The sequence below is a fragment of the Rhamphochromis longiceps genome, linkage group LG5, assembly GCF_057381845.1.
Source record: "Rhamphochromis longiceps isolate RC_006_pf linkage group LG5, R_longiceps_female_GT1.1, whole genome shotgun sequence".
In the NCBI taxonomy this organism is placed as follows: domain Eukaryota; kingdom Metazoa; phylum Chordata; class Actinopteri; order Cichliformes; family Cichlidae; genus Rhamphochromis; species Rhamphochromis longiceps.
The window spans coordinates 28,350,991-28,365,966 of NC_140561.1; the positions used below are offsets into that span (position 1 = coordinate 28,350,991).

Sequence of the window (14,976 nt, forward strand, 5' to 3'; positions counted from 1 at the left end):
TGGTCTAAAAAAAGGAAATTTCCAGTGACCAGCAGTTCTCTGGGTGTCTGGATGCCAGAGGTCATATTACAATGGTCAGAATACTTTGAACTGATAGGAAGGCAACAGTAACTCCGATAACCACTTATTACAATGAAACATGACGATGAGTTAACTGAACTCAAATTGTGATCTTGAATGCAACCAATAAATCTGCAGTAAATGCATGAAGCTGCTCTACAATATGGTCCAAATCTCCGAGGAATGTTTCCAGCACTTTGTTGAATCTATGAAGAAAGAGTTAAGATGATAAATACGAGAAAGTATTAAGGCAGTTCTGAAGACAAAACACAAGGTGGAAACAGTGATTTGCTGCAGTTATTGGGATGTTTACCTACATTACAGACTGGGCTTGAGGACCAACAGTAACGTTGTCCACATAAGGGGATGAGCAGACTCTTCTTTCAAAGAAATCTCAGATCCTTTAATGCAGTGGAGCCAAACATAAGGAGAGTTTCACTGGTCTGGCCCACTGAAGATTAAAGTGAGCTGTAAGTGGTCTACTATGTACTATGAGTTTGGCATCCCTGATTTAATATGTGCAGCAAAATGCTGAAGATCTTCTACCAATCTGTACACCAGACTACAGACACCTTCTGCAGTATTTTGCTGTTGTCTGCTGGGAGGCGGCATCAATGCTAGAGATGCCAGCAGGATCAACAAACCAATTCCCAAAGCTGGAACCATCACTGGCCAGAATCTGGAGGCATTTCAGTCAGTTAGGGACAAGAGGTCACTGAACAAACTGCTCTCCATCACAGACAATCCATCTCAGCTCCACTCTTCATTCCACACTACTGAGGCAGCAGAGCTCATTCTCCCTCAGACTTCTTCAACCCTGCTGCCATAAAGAATGCTTCAGGAAATCATTCGACGGTTCTCTGTGAAACTGTACAATAACTCTTCTCTCTGTGACAGGTGGACACACCTGTCAAGCATAGCACTCTGTAACATTCCACTGGAGCAGTGGCGGCTGGCCCATAGGGGGCGCTCGGGCTCCGCCCCCCCAAATGTGGAGGAGTAAAAATATATATTTTTAAAAAATTCATCAATGATAGTTTTACTATGTGTGTGCCCATATACAGCCAGGCGTATTTTAACATTTTCACCAGCTGACTCATTAAAGTTCAACCAACAAACGGTGTTTTTCTTCTTCTGGGGCGCTCGTCAAAGCGCCCTTGATATGCAGCGAAATAGCCTATCATTAAATGGTTGCCAGGGGAAAATAATAAATATTTGACCTATCAGCGTCGCTGAATTAAATGGTTTGGGGGCGCTTAAAATTGCGCCCCTGCAGAAAACGCGCGAAGATTTGCTGTTCTAGAATTTTACCTCAGTCAGTAGCCTAAGTGAGCTATAAGGTCAGAGAGAGACGATGGCAGCGGTATTGTTAACGGTTGAGGCACAGCCTCCCCCAAATTCGGTTAGATCGCTTCTAACCTACCCTTTTGCCAGAAGGACAATGGCAGAAAAACTGCAAGTTAAAGAGTTGGGACCTGACAAGCCCGAAATTCAACTAACCCAGGCAACGAAGGAGAAGTCAAAAGCATACAACAGGACTTTTTGTCGGAGTTGGTTCCAGCGCAAGTCGTGGCTGACAGGCTGTGGAACAGCTAATGCACTTTTTTGTTTCCCGTGCATACTGTTCAAAAGTGACAAGTGTGATTTGACGTGGACACAATCTGGACAAACCGACTTAAAGCACCTCTCCGAACGAATCAAGAAACATGAAAGCTCACGAGTTCATATGGACAACAGTGTAAAGCTAGCTGTGCTAGGGAAAACTAGCATAGCGGCGCAGCTAGATGATGGACATCGGATTGCTTTAAGAAGGCACAACGAAGAGGTAGATAAAAACCGTCATATTTTATCTAAAATCATCGATTGTATTAAGTTTTGTGGTGCTTTTGAGCTAGCAATGCGGGGACATGATGAAAGTGATTCCTCAGACAATCCAGGGATTTTTAGAGGTTTAGTCGACTTGATGGCATCAATTGATCACGACTTGAGGCAACACCTTGAAAATGCTACTGTATTTAAAGGCACCTCGAAAACAGTCCAGAACGAGATCCTGGATTGCATGTTGGCAGTTCTGAGAGAAAGGATCGTGGAAGAAGTAAAGGCAGCGAAGTTTTTAGCCATTCAAGCTGATGAAACCACTGACATTTCTACACACTGTCAGTTAGTCATGGTGCTAAGATACATTGACCAACGAAACCGTATTCAAGAGCGTTTTTTTGAATTCATCAAGCTACCCAATGCTTGTGCAGATGCAATAGCCAGTGCCTTATCGGAGAGGCTGCGCTTCATCCTCCCCCAGGGACAAGAGAGAAAGTTGATCGCCCAGGCCTACGATGGGGCCGCTGTAATGAGGGGTACCACTGGAGGAGTGCAGCGTAAGATACAGGACATTTATGCTAACGCTCACTACGTACATTGTTATGCCCATCAGTTAAACCTGGTAATGCAACAAGCAACCTCCCACATCCCTCAAATCAGTCACTTTTTTTCCGACATAGCAGGATTCGCTTCTTTTTTTACTAAATCGAGCAAGAGGACTGCAGTGCTTGACGAGGTGGTGGCGCACCGACTTCCAAGTGCATCGGCAACCCGTTGGAACTTCAACAGTCGTGCTGTGAATACAGTGTATGAACATAAAGACGATCTGGTGAGGTGTTTTCAGACCATCCGTAACAGTGAAGGATTTGATGCCCCTACAAAGAGAGATGCCGGTGGTTTCGTGAGAATGCTGGAAGACGAAGCTTTCTGTTTTTTCCTGGCCTTGTTTCACAAGATAATGCCACATGTAGACATGCTGTATAACCACCTACAGAAGAGAAACATCGATTCTGTCACCATCGCAGGGATCACCCAGACATTCATCAGCCGCATGCAGGCTATCAGGTAGGCATAAAAGCATAAATATGTAACCTAGAATAAATGTTAATTATCTATGCATAGATTCTATCAAATTCTCTGCATATATTCTGTGTTCTGTGACTTAAATGTTTAATGGAATTCAGATAATTTTGATTTATATCAGCCTTTGAAGTAATTTTATGAAAAATATTTGATTAAGTATATTTGATGAAGTATATTCCCAGTAATGATTTGATGTAGCCTATACCATAGGCTATTTCCTGAAATTATGGCCAGGGCCTTTATTTACTTGCACTGGTTTTCCCCCAGCCATTAAACCAGGTCCGGTTATTAATTAAATCCGGTAATTCCCGGTAATTAGAACACAACCTTTGTTTGGTTTGTGTTTGGTTAATATATCCCTATTCAGTTTTCAGAAGCCATTAATGAAACTTATGTATTGGATCAGGGAGGCACTTCCTAATCTGGTTGTGGATGAGGAGTACAGGGGACCTGTTCAAGACCCACCCACAAAGAGACGGAGAACATTGGGGGAAGACAGGCAACACCATTTGGCACTGGAGGTAAGCACTAGCTGCTTGGTCTGATTTAAATCGGATCATCAGATAAAATCTAATGACGATGCTGTCAGATGTCATTTGATATAGTGGTCATGACTGTTTTGTTTTGTTATGGACAGATTTTTTTTTTCAGAATAATGATTAACATGAGACATGTGCCAAAGTCTTACCACTGAATCTAACTCTTACCAATTATATATTATTGGATAGGTGTGCGACACCATTATGAGCCATGCCAAGGAGAGGTTTTCTTTCACCAAGCACCTTGTCAGCGCCACTCTGTTGCAAGGAGACTTGTTCCAACAACACAGCAAAAATTTTCCAGATGCAGCACTACAAACCACAGTGGAAGCCTATCCCTCATTGGACAAAGCCAGACTTAAAACAGAACTGTCCCTGATCTACGACAACGAGGAGTTTCAGAGTTGTAGTGGTGCGCTGGCGCTCTATCAGGTTCTGATGGAAAACAACCTTCAAGACACATTCACCGAAACTGTAAGTCTTCTTAACATCCTCATCACCACACCAATGACAACATCAGAATCGGAGAGGTGTTTCTCTACTTTAAAGAGGATAAAAACTTTCCTGAGAAACAATATGGCTCAGGATCGGCTCAACGCTCTGGCTATGCTGTCCATAGAGAAAAAACTCACACAAGAACTTCCTGATTTCAACACCAGGGTCATCGAGAAATTTGCCACTCAGAAAGACAGACGAGCAAAGTTCTTGTACAAATAAGAACCCTTAACCATATTTACTCTCTTTCTCCATCCCTCTCTCTTTCTCTCTTTAGCCCACCCCCCCAATCAGTTTACAGTTGTTGTTTTCAATAGTTATTTTTCATTCATTCAAAAAAAAAAAAAAAAATCTGTTCATGTTCATTTTTACAAATCTATACAAATGGCCAGAATATGGTTGTTCATTTTTACAAATCTATACAAATGGCCAGAATATGGTTGTTCATTTTAAATTTAAATTAAAATTGTGTTGTTTGATGTACTCATTAAATGGGTCATTTTAGTCGATATCATAAAAATTGCCCCCCCTGAGATTTTTTTCAGGAGCCGCCACTGCACTGGAGTATAACCTCCTGCAGCAGTTTCTTAGATTTACAGTGTACATATTATTTATTAATGTAGTTTGTGCTACCCTCTTGCATAATCTCTGTGTTACTCTTTACTTTTATTCACTTTGGTATATATTTATACAGTGTTGGGAAGGTTACTTTTAAAATGTATTCCATTACAGAATACAGAATACATGCCCCAAAATGTATTCTGTAACGTATTCCGTTACGTTACTCAATGACAGTAACGTATTCTGAATACTTTGGATTACTTAATATATTATCATGCTTTTTACAACAACGTGAATGTACTATTGCTGTGTGATTTATTACTATTACTGAAGGTCCGCGACTCCGAACTGTAGTAAAGGGACCTCTGACTAATACGGCGGGGTCCCTGTCGGCTTGTAGCTGAAAAATAGCTCTACTTTGTTGTGTGGGTCAACTTTTCTTGCGACAGACAGAGAGAGGCGTTGAAAGGCTGCTCCAACGGAACTTGTTGTTTTCGGAGGAAAACACGAACACAGTGTACAGTCGAGTCTTAATAGCTTACTTACAACTGGGCTCGTCAGGCACTCTTCTTGGCTGAAGTGGTTATTATTATATTTACATGCTTCTAGCTCCCGTTTTTCCTCGATGACAACTCGTACCTTTCCACTCCCCTTTTTCTCCCTCCTCGCTCACAGACACATAACGTGTATGGCAGTCCATTCTCCCTGCAACACGGACTACACTGCCCATGATGCTACATTCTTTAGAGCTATGCTTGTAGCATTCTGCCTGTTAGCTTAGCACAACAACAACAACAACAAAGAAAAGGCGCTCTCTCACCCAGGAAACACACAGTCGCAGAGAGAGAGAGCGTCGCCCTGTAACCATGGCAACCGTAACGCTGCCGCCTGGAACAACAGAACGTAGCTGTCAAACAAAACCCAAACAGTCCTGACCCGCGACAAAATGAAACAGGAAAGTACCGCAGTGTAATCCATTTATTTCAACAAAGTAACTGTATTCTGAATACCACCTTTTTAAACGGTAACTGTAACGGAATACAGTTACTCATATTTTGTATTTTAAATACGTAACGGCGGTACATGTATTCCGTTACTCCCCAACACTGTATTTATATATACAATTTTTGGACTCACAGTATAAGGCCCTCATTATGTGCCAGTTGCACTTTTACTCTAAGTATGATATTTTATCGTAGACTGCACTGTTTTTATTCTTTATCCTGTTGCGTTAACCTTTCTGTCAAAAAGCCTCTTGGCTAATTTAGCTTGTTTATTAATGCGGATTGCGGTTTTATCACTGTCTCTTTTTTCAAAGTACTTTGTGTAATCATGTATAGCTTGTTAGCATGAAGACCATTTAGGCTGAACTCAGAGGGCTAACAAGCTGGCTCATGCAGTGATCAGTTTAAGTGCAGTCGACCTATCACTTACATGTAAGCCCCACTCACATACTCAGAGACGTTATAACTGTCAGTGTGGAGCAGAGGGACTCGTATTGTGTTAGCTGCTTGTTAACATCTCCACCTTTTATCTGTCAAATTAGCCATGAAGTCAGAGCGGCAGAGATCATCCCAAAGGAGAGGATGGAGCAGTGAGCTATCAGGACGTCAGGTTCTGCACAAATGTTCACGTCAAACAAGTAATTTCATCTTTTCCCAAATTACTGCAGGTGGAAATATGGAGATAAGCACAGAGAGAATTCACAGAGTTCAGCTGTCACTGAAGATAAATGGGAGAATTTAAAATCATTTAAAGGTGCTGCATGGATCATTTTTTACCACAAGTATATAATTGTCTAATTAGTACTCAGTACTTGGTGCAATTAACTTGAGCAAATTGGATCACGGCATTGATGACTAGCCACCTCTCACTACCTTAAGTGTTGATGTTTCTACAAACCAAACCATTTTTTCATGAAACACTGCTCCTCTTTCCAGCCTTCTTTTTTAAAAAAGAGAAACATGCCTGTATCTTTTCACTTTCATCTTTTCAATTAAATCATCACAGACGACTTTTAATTTTGAGCCAGCGATAATGAAAGCATGTGTCTTTATTAGAATTCGTAGTTTTAGAAAACGACTCTCTTCTTTTTGTTGTCAACATTTCAGCCAAGATCAAGATACACTATAATGGTAGTGAATATGCAGACACCTATTTCACATCCAGTGTAAAGTTTCTTTCTATGTCTTGGGCCAGTTTTCTCACAGTATGGTGGAATATTTAGATTTATGTTGACTTAATCAATGATATTTTAGACAGGGCTTTAGTGTGCTTCCAGCATGTCAGCATGTCACTTCCCATACAGCAGTAGTAGTGGCACATTTTACTTGAGCCACCTCATCTAACACTTACTCATTGTGTGTTATGATTATCCAGCGATCATGTTTCAAATACATGTGGTGTTAAAGATCATGATCCTTGCCATAATTGTTTTCTCTCTCCTCTCTCATCTATCTGTATTTGTTTGTAGTAGTCTGTGTTCATGGGTGGGACTCATCTCGGGTTCCCACCTCTGGTCTGTTATTCTTTGCTGGATTGTTGAACTACACAGTTTGTGAAACCCTGGCTTCTTCTGCTCTGTGTGTTTGTGCGGCTTCTGGATTCTCTTCTCCCAGTGCGGGGTGAGCCAACCCTGAGTTGAGAGAGTGTGTTTTGTGGCTTATTAGATGTGTAGATTCCCTTCCCTCCTGGATGCCTGGAGCACTTTTCTCCTTTTTTGTATTGCATTATTGTGTAATTATTTCACTGTAAATGCACTGAACTTTGATTTCTGAGTCCTGTGCTTGAGTCTAACCTGCTTACCGGCTGTAAAAAAAATCCTTTGTCTCCTCTGTGTAGCATCACCATCAAAAGAGATCTTGTCGAAAAGATTAATGTAGAGTGTTCAGGTACAAAAGTCTTGACCTATACAAAAGATTGAGATCTCCAACTGTATTATAAGATTGACTGCCAGCTGAATGCAAGCTGAATTACTGGCAGCTACTGACAGTCTGCTTTGATACCTTCATTTAATGACAGAATTTACTTAATGATTCATGTTTACACTAAGATGAATCCTATTGATTCAGTGAGTCAGTCAACTGTTTTGTTAAAGCTACATCGAGGCTTCCATGATAGCATTTACTACAGCTTTCAAGTAGCTGTGTTTTGTTACAGCGTGGTTTTTATTCTTGCGTGTTATTACCTAAAACCTTGAACTTAACTGTGGAGATGAGCAAGGACAGTGAAATCACCGCAGAGACACTGAGCAGTAAGGTGCTTCAAAAACATTACGAACAAAACAAGAGTTTATTAAACCTCTTTAACTGAAGGTCATAATCACGTAGTGTCTGTAATGTTACACTACATGGATAAAAGCAGCCCATACTCATTTCTGAGTGTGATGCAATGCTGTTTTTTTAAAGTGAATAGTTAATGCACAAGGTGCGCTTTGGCCCTGGTTTGCGACACACCAGTGAGGAGCAGTTGTCGTTAGCAACTTGTCATTTTTGAATGTGCAGGATTGCTTTTGTGAAGGGGCAAGACACAATTTTCTCCTAATCATAAGCAAGTAGTCTGTAGGATCTAAGCCCCACCAGTATATGAAACCAAATAAAAATCATACAAATAAACAACTGAGGGAAATGAAAGGTAGAAATTTCGAACGCGACATTAACCACAGTGTCGGTCCATCGCTACCCTTCCTGGCTCATGATCCGGTGTGTAAAGGGGGCCATTATCTTTTGGCGGCCAGCATTGCCTCGCTCGATGAATAAAGGCCCTGATGCCAGAAGGCACTATGTGTGACACAAGTGCATCTGACAATCTGGAATTACGTGATGGCCCAGGATGAGAATGTGCTGCATAATCTAAAGAAGCAACTAATATCAGCGTATCAGCTGATATCAGCTAATAATCAGCGTTACAGGTTTTGAAACCACCTTGCAAGTTCTTCTCAGTTAACATTTAAATGATGAATAAATTCAAAATCCAGTTAACTAGCCTGGTGTTTACCGTGTACTGCCATTCAGATCTTACTTTTTGGTTTGCTTTTAACTTTTAGTCATTGCTGAGGTGAGAAAATAATCTATGCTGCTGCACCTTCTATTATGTAATCATTTTTGTGGCACTGTTTAATGATCGTAGCTGCGGCAGACGCATAAAGATGATGACAATTCTTAAAGTTATGTCCAATGTTCTGATTGGTTGACTGACTGACTTTTACAAAATGTTTGAACATCTATAGATCTGAAAACTGTAAATGGAACTGTATTAAACTATATTAAGATGTGAAACTTTTACCGAGGTTATTACAGCCCTGTAATTACAAAGACCCTAATAGATCCTGATGATGCACCTTCTTCCATTTGTCAAATTCAGTGTCTGCCTTGCTAACACACAGCTTTGGTGCTGTGAGACTTGACTGTGTGGATAATTAGAAACTTGGAAAGGTGAGAATAAATAATCTGGCACTCCAGTGACTGTTAGTGTGATGGATGAATGGCTAGATGGCAAATGGAAGGAGACAAGATTAAAAAAAGAAGAATATAGATTATAAATGCTTTAGGAGAGTGCTGGTGGTGAAGGGGACTAATAACTGTATGGATTATAGAGAAACATTAAATACATTGGCATAATATATTGTAAGAACCTTATAAACCTGTCAAAAATGCCCCAAATATGTTATTGGAAAAAATAGCAAGACAGGACCAAAAGTCCAAATTGCAATCTCTTTAATGAAGCCCTCATTTCCAGACAGTGCTAAACAATAAGAAAACTGTCGGATTTGCCTTGCAGGCTGAAAGTATTTGGAACCTCCTGCTAAGTGCAACCTGGGGAAACTGACAAGAGAACAGTGACAAGAAACTCAAACACAGCATGACAAAACCAACAAAGGCTTCTGAGAACTTATCAGGATGCAGGAGCTGTTTGAGTGGACATCAGGGTACAGGATGTCGCTCCTCCAAACCATGCATTTAGAGTTGACAATAAGATATTACCAAACACAATGACCCAGAAAATGAAACAGCGACCCTTTTTAATATTGCAACAGAGATATGCATAAATCTTTAGACAAACTATCCTTCTGAATATTCATCTTATAATCCTGTTTCCACTTCTGCCTCTGAATCACAAGCTGTTATTTGCTTTCTTTGATGGATCTTCTGAGCCTTGTCCATACAAGATGTGGCTGGTTTGCAGCCACTGGTCTCCAGGGTCCCGTCTGGCTTCATCTGACAGTTGGAAAGAGCACTGAGGGCCCTCAAGAGCCTGTCAGTCTGACACCTTTGTCAACAAACCGTTATATTAGCTACAATGATATGCACATATTGTGTGAGTTCATGAGAATCCATGCGTTTTGATGGATTTTTAAAATTATTTTTGGACTTGAAATAATGAAGGTTCTACTTCTAACACTTAGTCTTCATAGTTAAATGTCATGTTCTTTGTGCTAGCGTTAGTCCCTTCTTGCATCACCTGTACCATGTCTTGCCTCTGTGAGCAGTCAGCCTTTGTCTCTTTTTTTTTTTTTTTTTTTTTTCCGCCTGTCCCATTTGGTTCTTTAGCCATCAGAATTGTTGTCTGAAGACCAACAAGGATACCCAATGGATTTACTTTGCCAAATGGATCATCGTGGCATTGCCGTATTGGTCCATTTGGTCGATCTTTGTTTTTATTATTTATTATATTTTATTTTCAGATGTTACAGACGGGACAGACATGAGTGAGAGATAGGAAAGGGAGAAAGAAAGAGGAAGGAAAGGAAAAACAGAAGGGGAGAGGGACAGTGAGAAAGGGGGGGAGAAAAAAAATAAAAATCTCCTGGATCACCTGTTGAGAGAAGAATAGAAAACAAGCAAAAAAAGACAAAAAAACAAAACAAAACAAAGCAACATACTAAACACAACACCATCGCATTAATCTAGCTAAGTGTAAACAGCAGTAAATACTAAATATTCAATGTTGTTGTGCAGCACGCAGGACAGATGTGCTTCGAAGTAGCAGCCAAGAAAGGTGTAATTTGGGTCTACGAGCAGTGAACACCCGTGTGCATACCTGTGTGGATCAGCGCGCTTGTATTCCAAAGGTTTCTTCATGTAACGATCTGCTAGGGAGTGTGGGGGGGCCACAGCCCCGTCCTCCAGGGTGTGAAGCAGGTATGGAGGAGATCAAAACTCCAGACATCCAGAGGCCCCCAGAACACAAGAAACCATGGAAGACCAACAGAGGGGCAGCCGCGCCACTGTTCCAGTAAGAGCTGAGGAGAGTCCCAGATGAGGGTTCACTCAGCAGCCGCGGAGCAGAAGCCAGGGGGAGTTGCAGTGACGTGCCCGTGAGCTCCGCCGGCCGCCAGCTGTGCCTGAGTGACCGAGCCCCAGCCTTTGTCTCTGCATTTGTTTACCTTTGACCTTTGTTTAGTTGATAGTTTCATGTCAAAATCATAGTTTGCATCTGTTTATCTCCTTAGTTATGTATGTATATATATATGTATATATTGTACTATTCTTAGTTAGCGTATTGTCTGTCTTGTCTTAATGTTGGTTTATAATGGAGCACTGTAACAAAAAATAATTTCCCCCAGGGATCAATAAAGTATTCTGATTCTGATTCTGATTATGTCTCTTTGTTTGATACTCTCTTCCCGCAGCAAGTTTATGTGTCGTGAGTCTGGGTCTCTGTCTCTGAGTTTATTTTTCCTGTCTTATTTTGATAGTCTATTTTCTCACATGTGTTATGTTTAGTTTTGCCTTCTGTGCTTTGCCAGTTAGATTCTGTTCAGCCATGTTTATATCATCCGAGTTGTTGATGTAGCAGAACAGTAGTCGGTCCCGCAAGAGTTGGGGTTGTACTTAGTTTTTTGCAGGACTGTATGGCCTGCAAAATGTTAATAATAAGAGCCTGTGTAAAGTTTGCATGGGTTCTATTTTATCCATGCATTTGCACATGCACATGGGCACTACAGTGCTGAGTCCTGCTCCCGCATTAATTCACTGACCAACAGCTGATGGTGTAAATGTAACAGGAATGTACTCAAACAATGCAGGGAAGATGACTGTAGAAATGCAACAGTATTAATCTGTGCAGCTTTCAAAATGTTCATGAGGGAGAATGGATACACCATTTTGTTTGCTTGTGATTTCCCGGCGAGAACAGATTGCATGAATGTCATCTAAGATCTGTCATGATCCTGTTTCTTATTTATGAATATACATCAGTGTAAACATGCTGCAGATTGTAAACAACTTGTAGCTCATATGTACAGCAGATAACTTACTGAACATATATTGGACAAATATTTATTATTTACTTTTGTAGTTCAGGTTAAATTAATGTTCATTTTAAACTGATTTATGGACAAAAAGAAATCATGTCAAACAGAATATAAAAAATGATGGTTCAATTGAGCATGCTGGGGGTTGAGGAAATGAGAAGCAAGAGTCTGCCAGCTAAATCAAATGCATACAAGATAAACACACTAATAGGCTCAGTGAGGTTCAGAGGACTATATGTCAGCTGTCTCTCTGTACATCATGATGTGCTAGTGTTGATCACTGGAGGCCAAATACCTCAGGTGTAATGAGAGCAGGTTTCTAGTTTATAGTGTTTTCAGCAGCTCAGTGTGGTTGTTCAGACACATAATGATGTACATCTGTTCCCATGTTATTGCTAAATTAAAATAATATACAAAAAGCAAATAGGAATTAAAGTAAGTCATGCTCACGCAATATTTTCTGATTGTGGACAATGGAAACTTTACAAATAAACTATTAACAGCCACAGTGTAAGCCAAGAGATGCAATTTCATCACTTTTGGCAGATTATTAATAATTACTAAATAAATACTGCGGTTTCCTTTATTTATTACATTTTCTTATAAAGTGCACAAAGAGCTGTATCATTAAAGAGGCTAAATAGCCATATAATTTTCTCTTCTTATTTAATAGCAACTTTTGTACATTTCTATACTAATAGTGGGAACTATTACAAAATAGAAAATACACTGTATTGTTACACCCACGTCCTCCTGCTTGACACAGTCAGTCAAACTTAAGAAAGATCTCACTAGAGGACATTTGGCTTCCAGTGGTAGGGATCAACATTGCTGTATGTGCACAGAGTTCTGACTGACATACCATTTCCAGAAATGTTTTAATAAAATGTATATTTATCCAGGCTTTCTGGCTCCCACACAGGAATCACAACATATAGACACATAAATGAATGGGAAATATAATAAAGCATATTATGATCATGTACAAGAGTAAGACAGCAGTAAAAGCAAAGGTAATGTTATAAACTCTAATGTGAAGAAAACCAAAATAGAGTGGAAAGTCAATATTAATCGTTGAACTACACGTGTACAACTATCCAGCACAATAAACTCCCTTAGTTGTAACAGGAGCACTTTTTCCTAAAGCTTTTGTTCTTTTAGAAGCTTCAATTAAATTAACCCATGTAATTTGTTTAATGAGAACATAAAAAAGGACACACTGTCTGATAAAGAGGCCAAGAACTAAATAAACAAAGAATACAGCTACACAACAACACGGGAGAACATGGAAGCAGAACAGTAAAATATCTAGCAGCGATAATGCTGCAGGATGTATGTTAATAAATCTAATTACCTTGTTCTTTTAAGTTACCACTGCTTCTTTTTAATACACAATCTCCCCAATCTCTGTGTTAATTAAGGTTTTTGTGACTTGGTGGTCTGCGACTTAAAACACTTGACTAAGAATTTAATGATTGTACAGGACAACATAATTATTTGTAGCATTACTAAGATGGGGCTGTGGTGCTATGGTTGGCTGGGAGTCAGAGTTAAGAGTAGGCTTTATTTCCTACGTTTTCAAGCTTTACATCTATCAAAATTGGGTTTTTTTACTGAGCTCCATGCAGGGCTGCTCAGTTTAAGGGAGTGCTGGTGTCTAACTGGGTAAGAGGAAACTGTTACAAATAAAATGAGAATAATTTATTTTAACACAGTGACACTGGCAGTGTTTTCTACTTCATCAAAATGTAGGAAAAGGAAAGAGATCTCTGGGCTTTAACAAATCTTTATCGGTGAAGGATATCTTTAGCATAGTGTGACACTTTTGATCCACTATATAATTATGATGTTCCACATTATTATACTGAACAGCAGGGGGAAAAGACGAACCATAGGGCTCCAGGATGTCAGTTAAGGCTACAGCTGTCAACCTTAGAAGTGTGAAAGCAAAGGAAGAAATGGCTGTTAAAGCAGTCTTTTTCTTTATTTATGGAGTCATTTAGAAAACTGGTGTTATTGGTGTTACATGTTATATCACTATGGTTTTGTTTTTGTAAACAAAACCCATTAGAACACTCAAACTAAAAATGAAGAAACAATGTTTATATTTATGAGTTGTGATGACTGTGATGATAAAATCTAGCAACCATCTTCAGTCCGTGGATACATCCTGGAGCCAGGCCTGGTCAAAAGACCTATTTGCAAATGTCTAGTAGCCATGCCTCAACCCACATGAGTCTTGTGTGGTGGGTCCACTTAATGGGTGGCAATTTTTACACACAGAAGAAGCTCCAGCAGTCACTTCATTAGATACAATGTAAGTGGTTAAAACAAAATAAGCAGTCCCTTTTCTTCTGTATTCTGTGTGAACATGTGTGCTGAGTTTGTTCTGTAATTTGATGATAACTCTTAAAGCAAGATTATTCACACTTTAAATCACAACTAACCTGTAATGCAGGAAACAGACCTACTCTCAAAGCCTGAAACACTCAAAGGCATCACACTGCTTTTTTAATGATCACAGTCATTAATTCTGTGAGTAAAATGCTGATATCCACACACACACACACACACACACACACACACACACACACACACACACACACACACAAACCCAAAACTCATGAACACACAGTCACATAATGGATGTGTAAGTCAGTCAGACATAAAAGTAAACAAACAGCACAGCTTTAAGCTCTCTGCCACTAATGGCCCTATCAGTCACACATAAACTCAAAAATGCACTGCATGGGAGTGCCGCTGAACTTCAGAGTCAATGATGAATATACTCTAACTTTATTCTTGATTTTCTACAGTGGAAAAAAACACATCTAGTTTTAAGCTTCTCAGTGTTTGAATTAATGACTCGAATGCACAACTTAGAGCTTTTGTTTGTTAACGGAAAATTTGTCGCACAGTTTTTGGCTCAGTCCAGTTGGTTTTTTCACAACTTCACTACACTACTCTCAATTCAGCCAGCGGGTGTCCTCAGACTTTTTTCACGGTCCTTTTGCCTAACGCCACAGTCCTACCTGCTCACCTTTCTTTCAATGTGAAAGTGCCATGGTTTCTAAGTTGAATAAAAAGTGTCCTTGGAGCTGTGTGCAGCAGGCTCTGGGACTACAGTTTTCTCATTTAGTGTCAAAGTCAAAATGTTACTCAGTT

General features: G+C 39.9%; 1 protein-coding gene and 1 long non-coding RNA gene across 4 annotated transcripts in view; one reads left to right on the plus strand and one right to left on the minus strand.

Moving 5' to 3' along the window:
- LOC146670251 (uncharacterized) overlaps nt 1–14,976 on the minus strand; it is a 235,532-nt gene that overhangs the window by 131,529 nt on the left and 89,027 nt on the right. The gene's annotated exons all lie outside the window — the stretch shown is intronic.
- LOC146670258 (zinc finger MYM-type protein 1-like) lies at nt 1,811–4,381 on the plus strand. The gene is made up of 3 exons (XM_085407089.1): nt 1,811–2,943; nt 3,368–3,482; nt 3,690–4,381. The coding sequence occupies exons 1-3, from the start codon at nt 1,958–1,960 to the stop codon at nt 4,215–4,217; spliced, it is 1,629 nt and encodes a 542-aa protein (XP_085263215.1). The 5' UTR covers nt 1,811–1,957; the 3' UTR covers nt 4,218–4,381.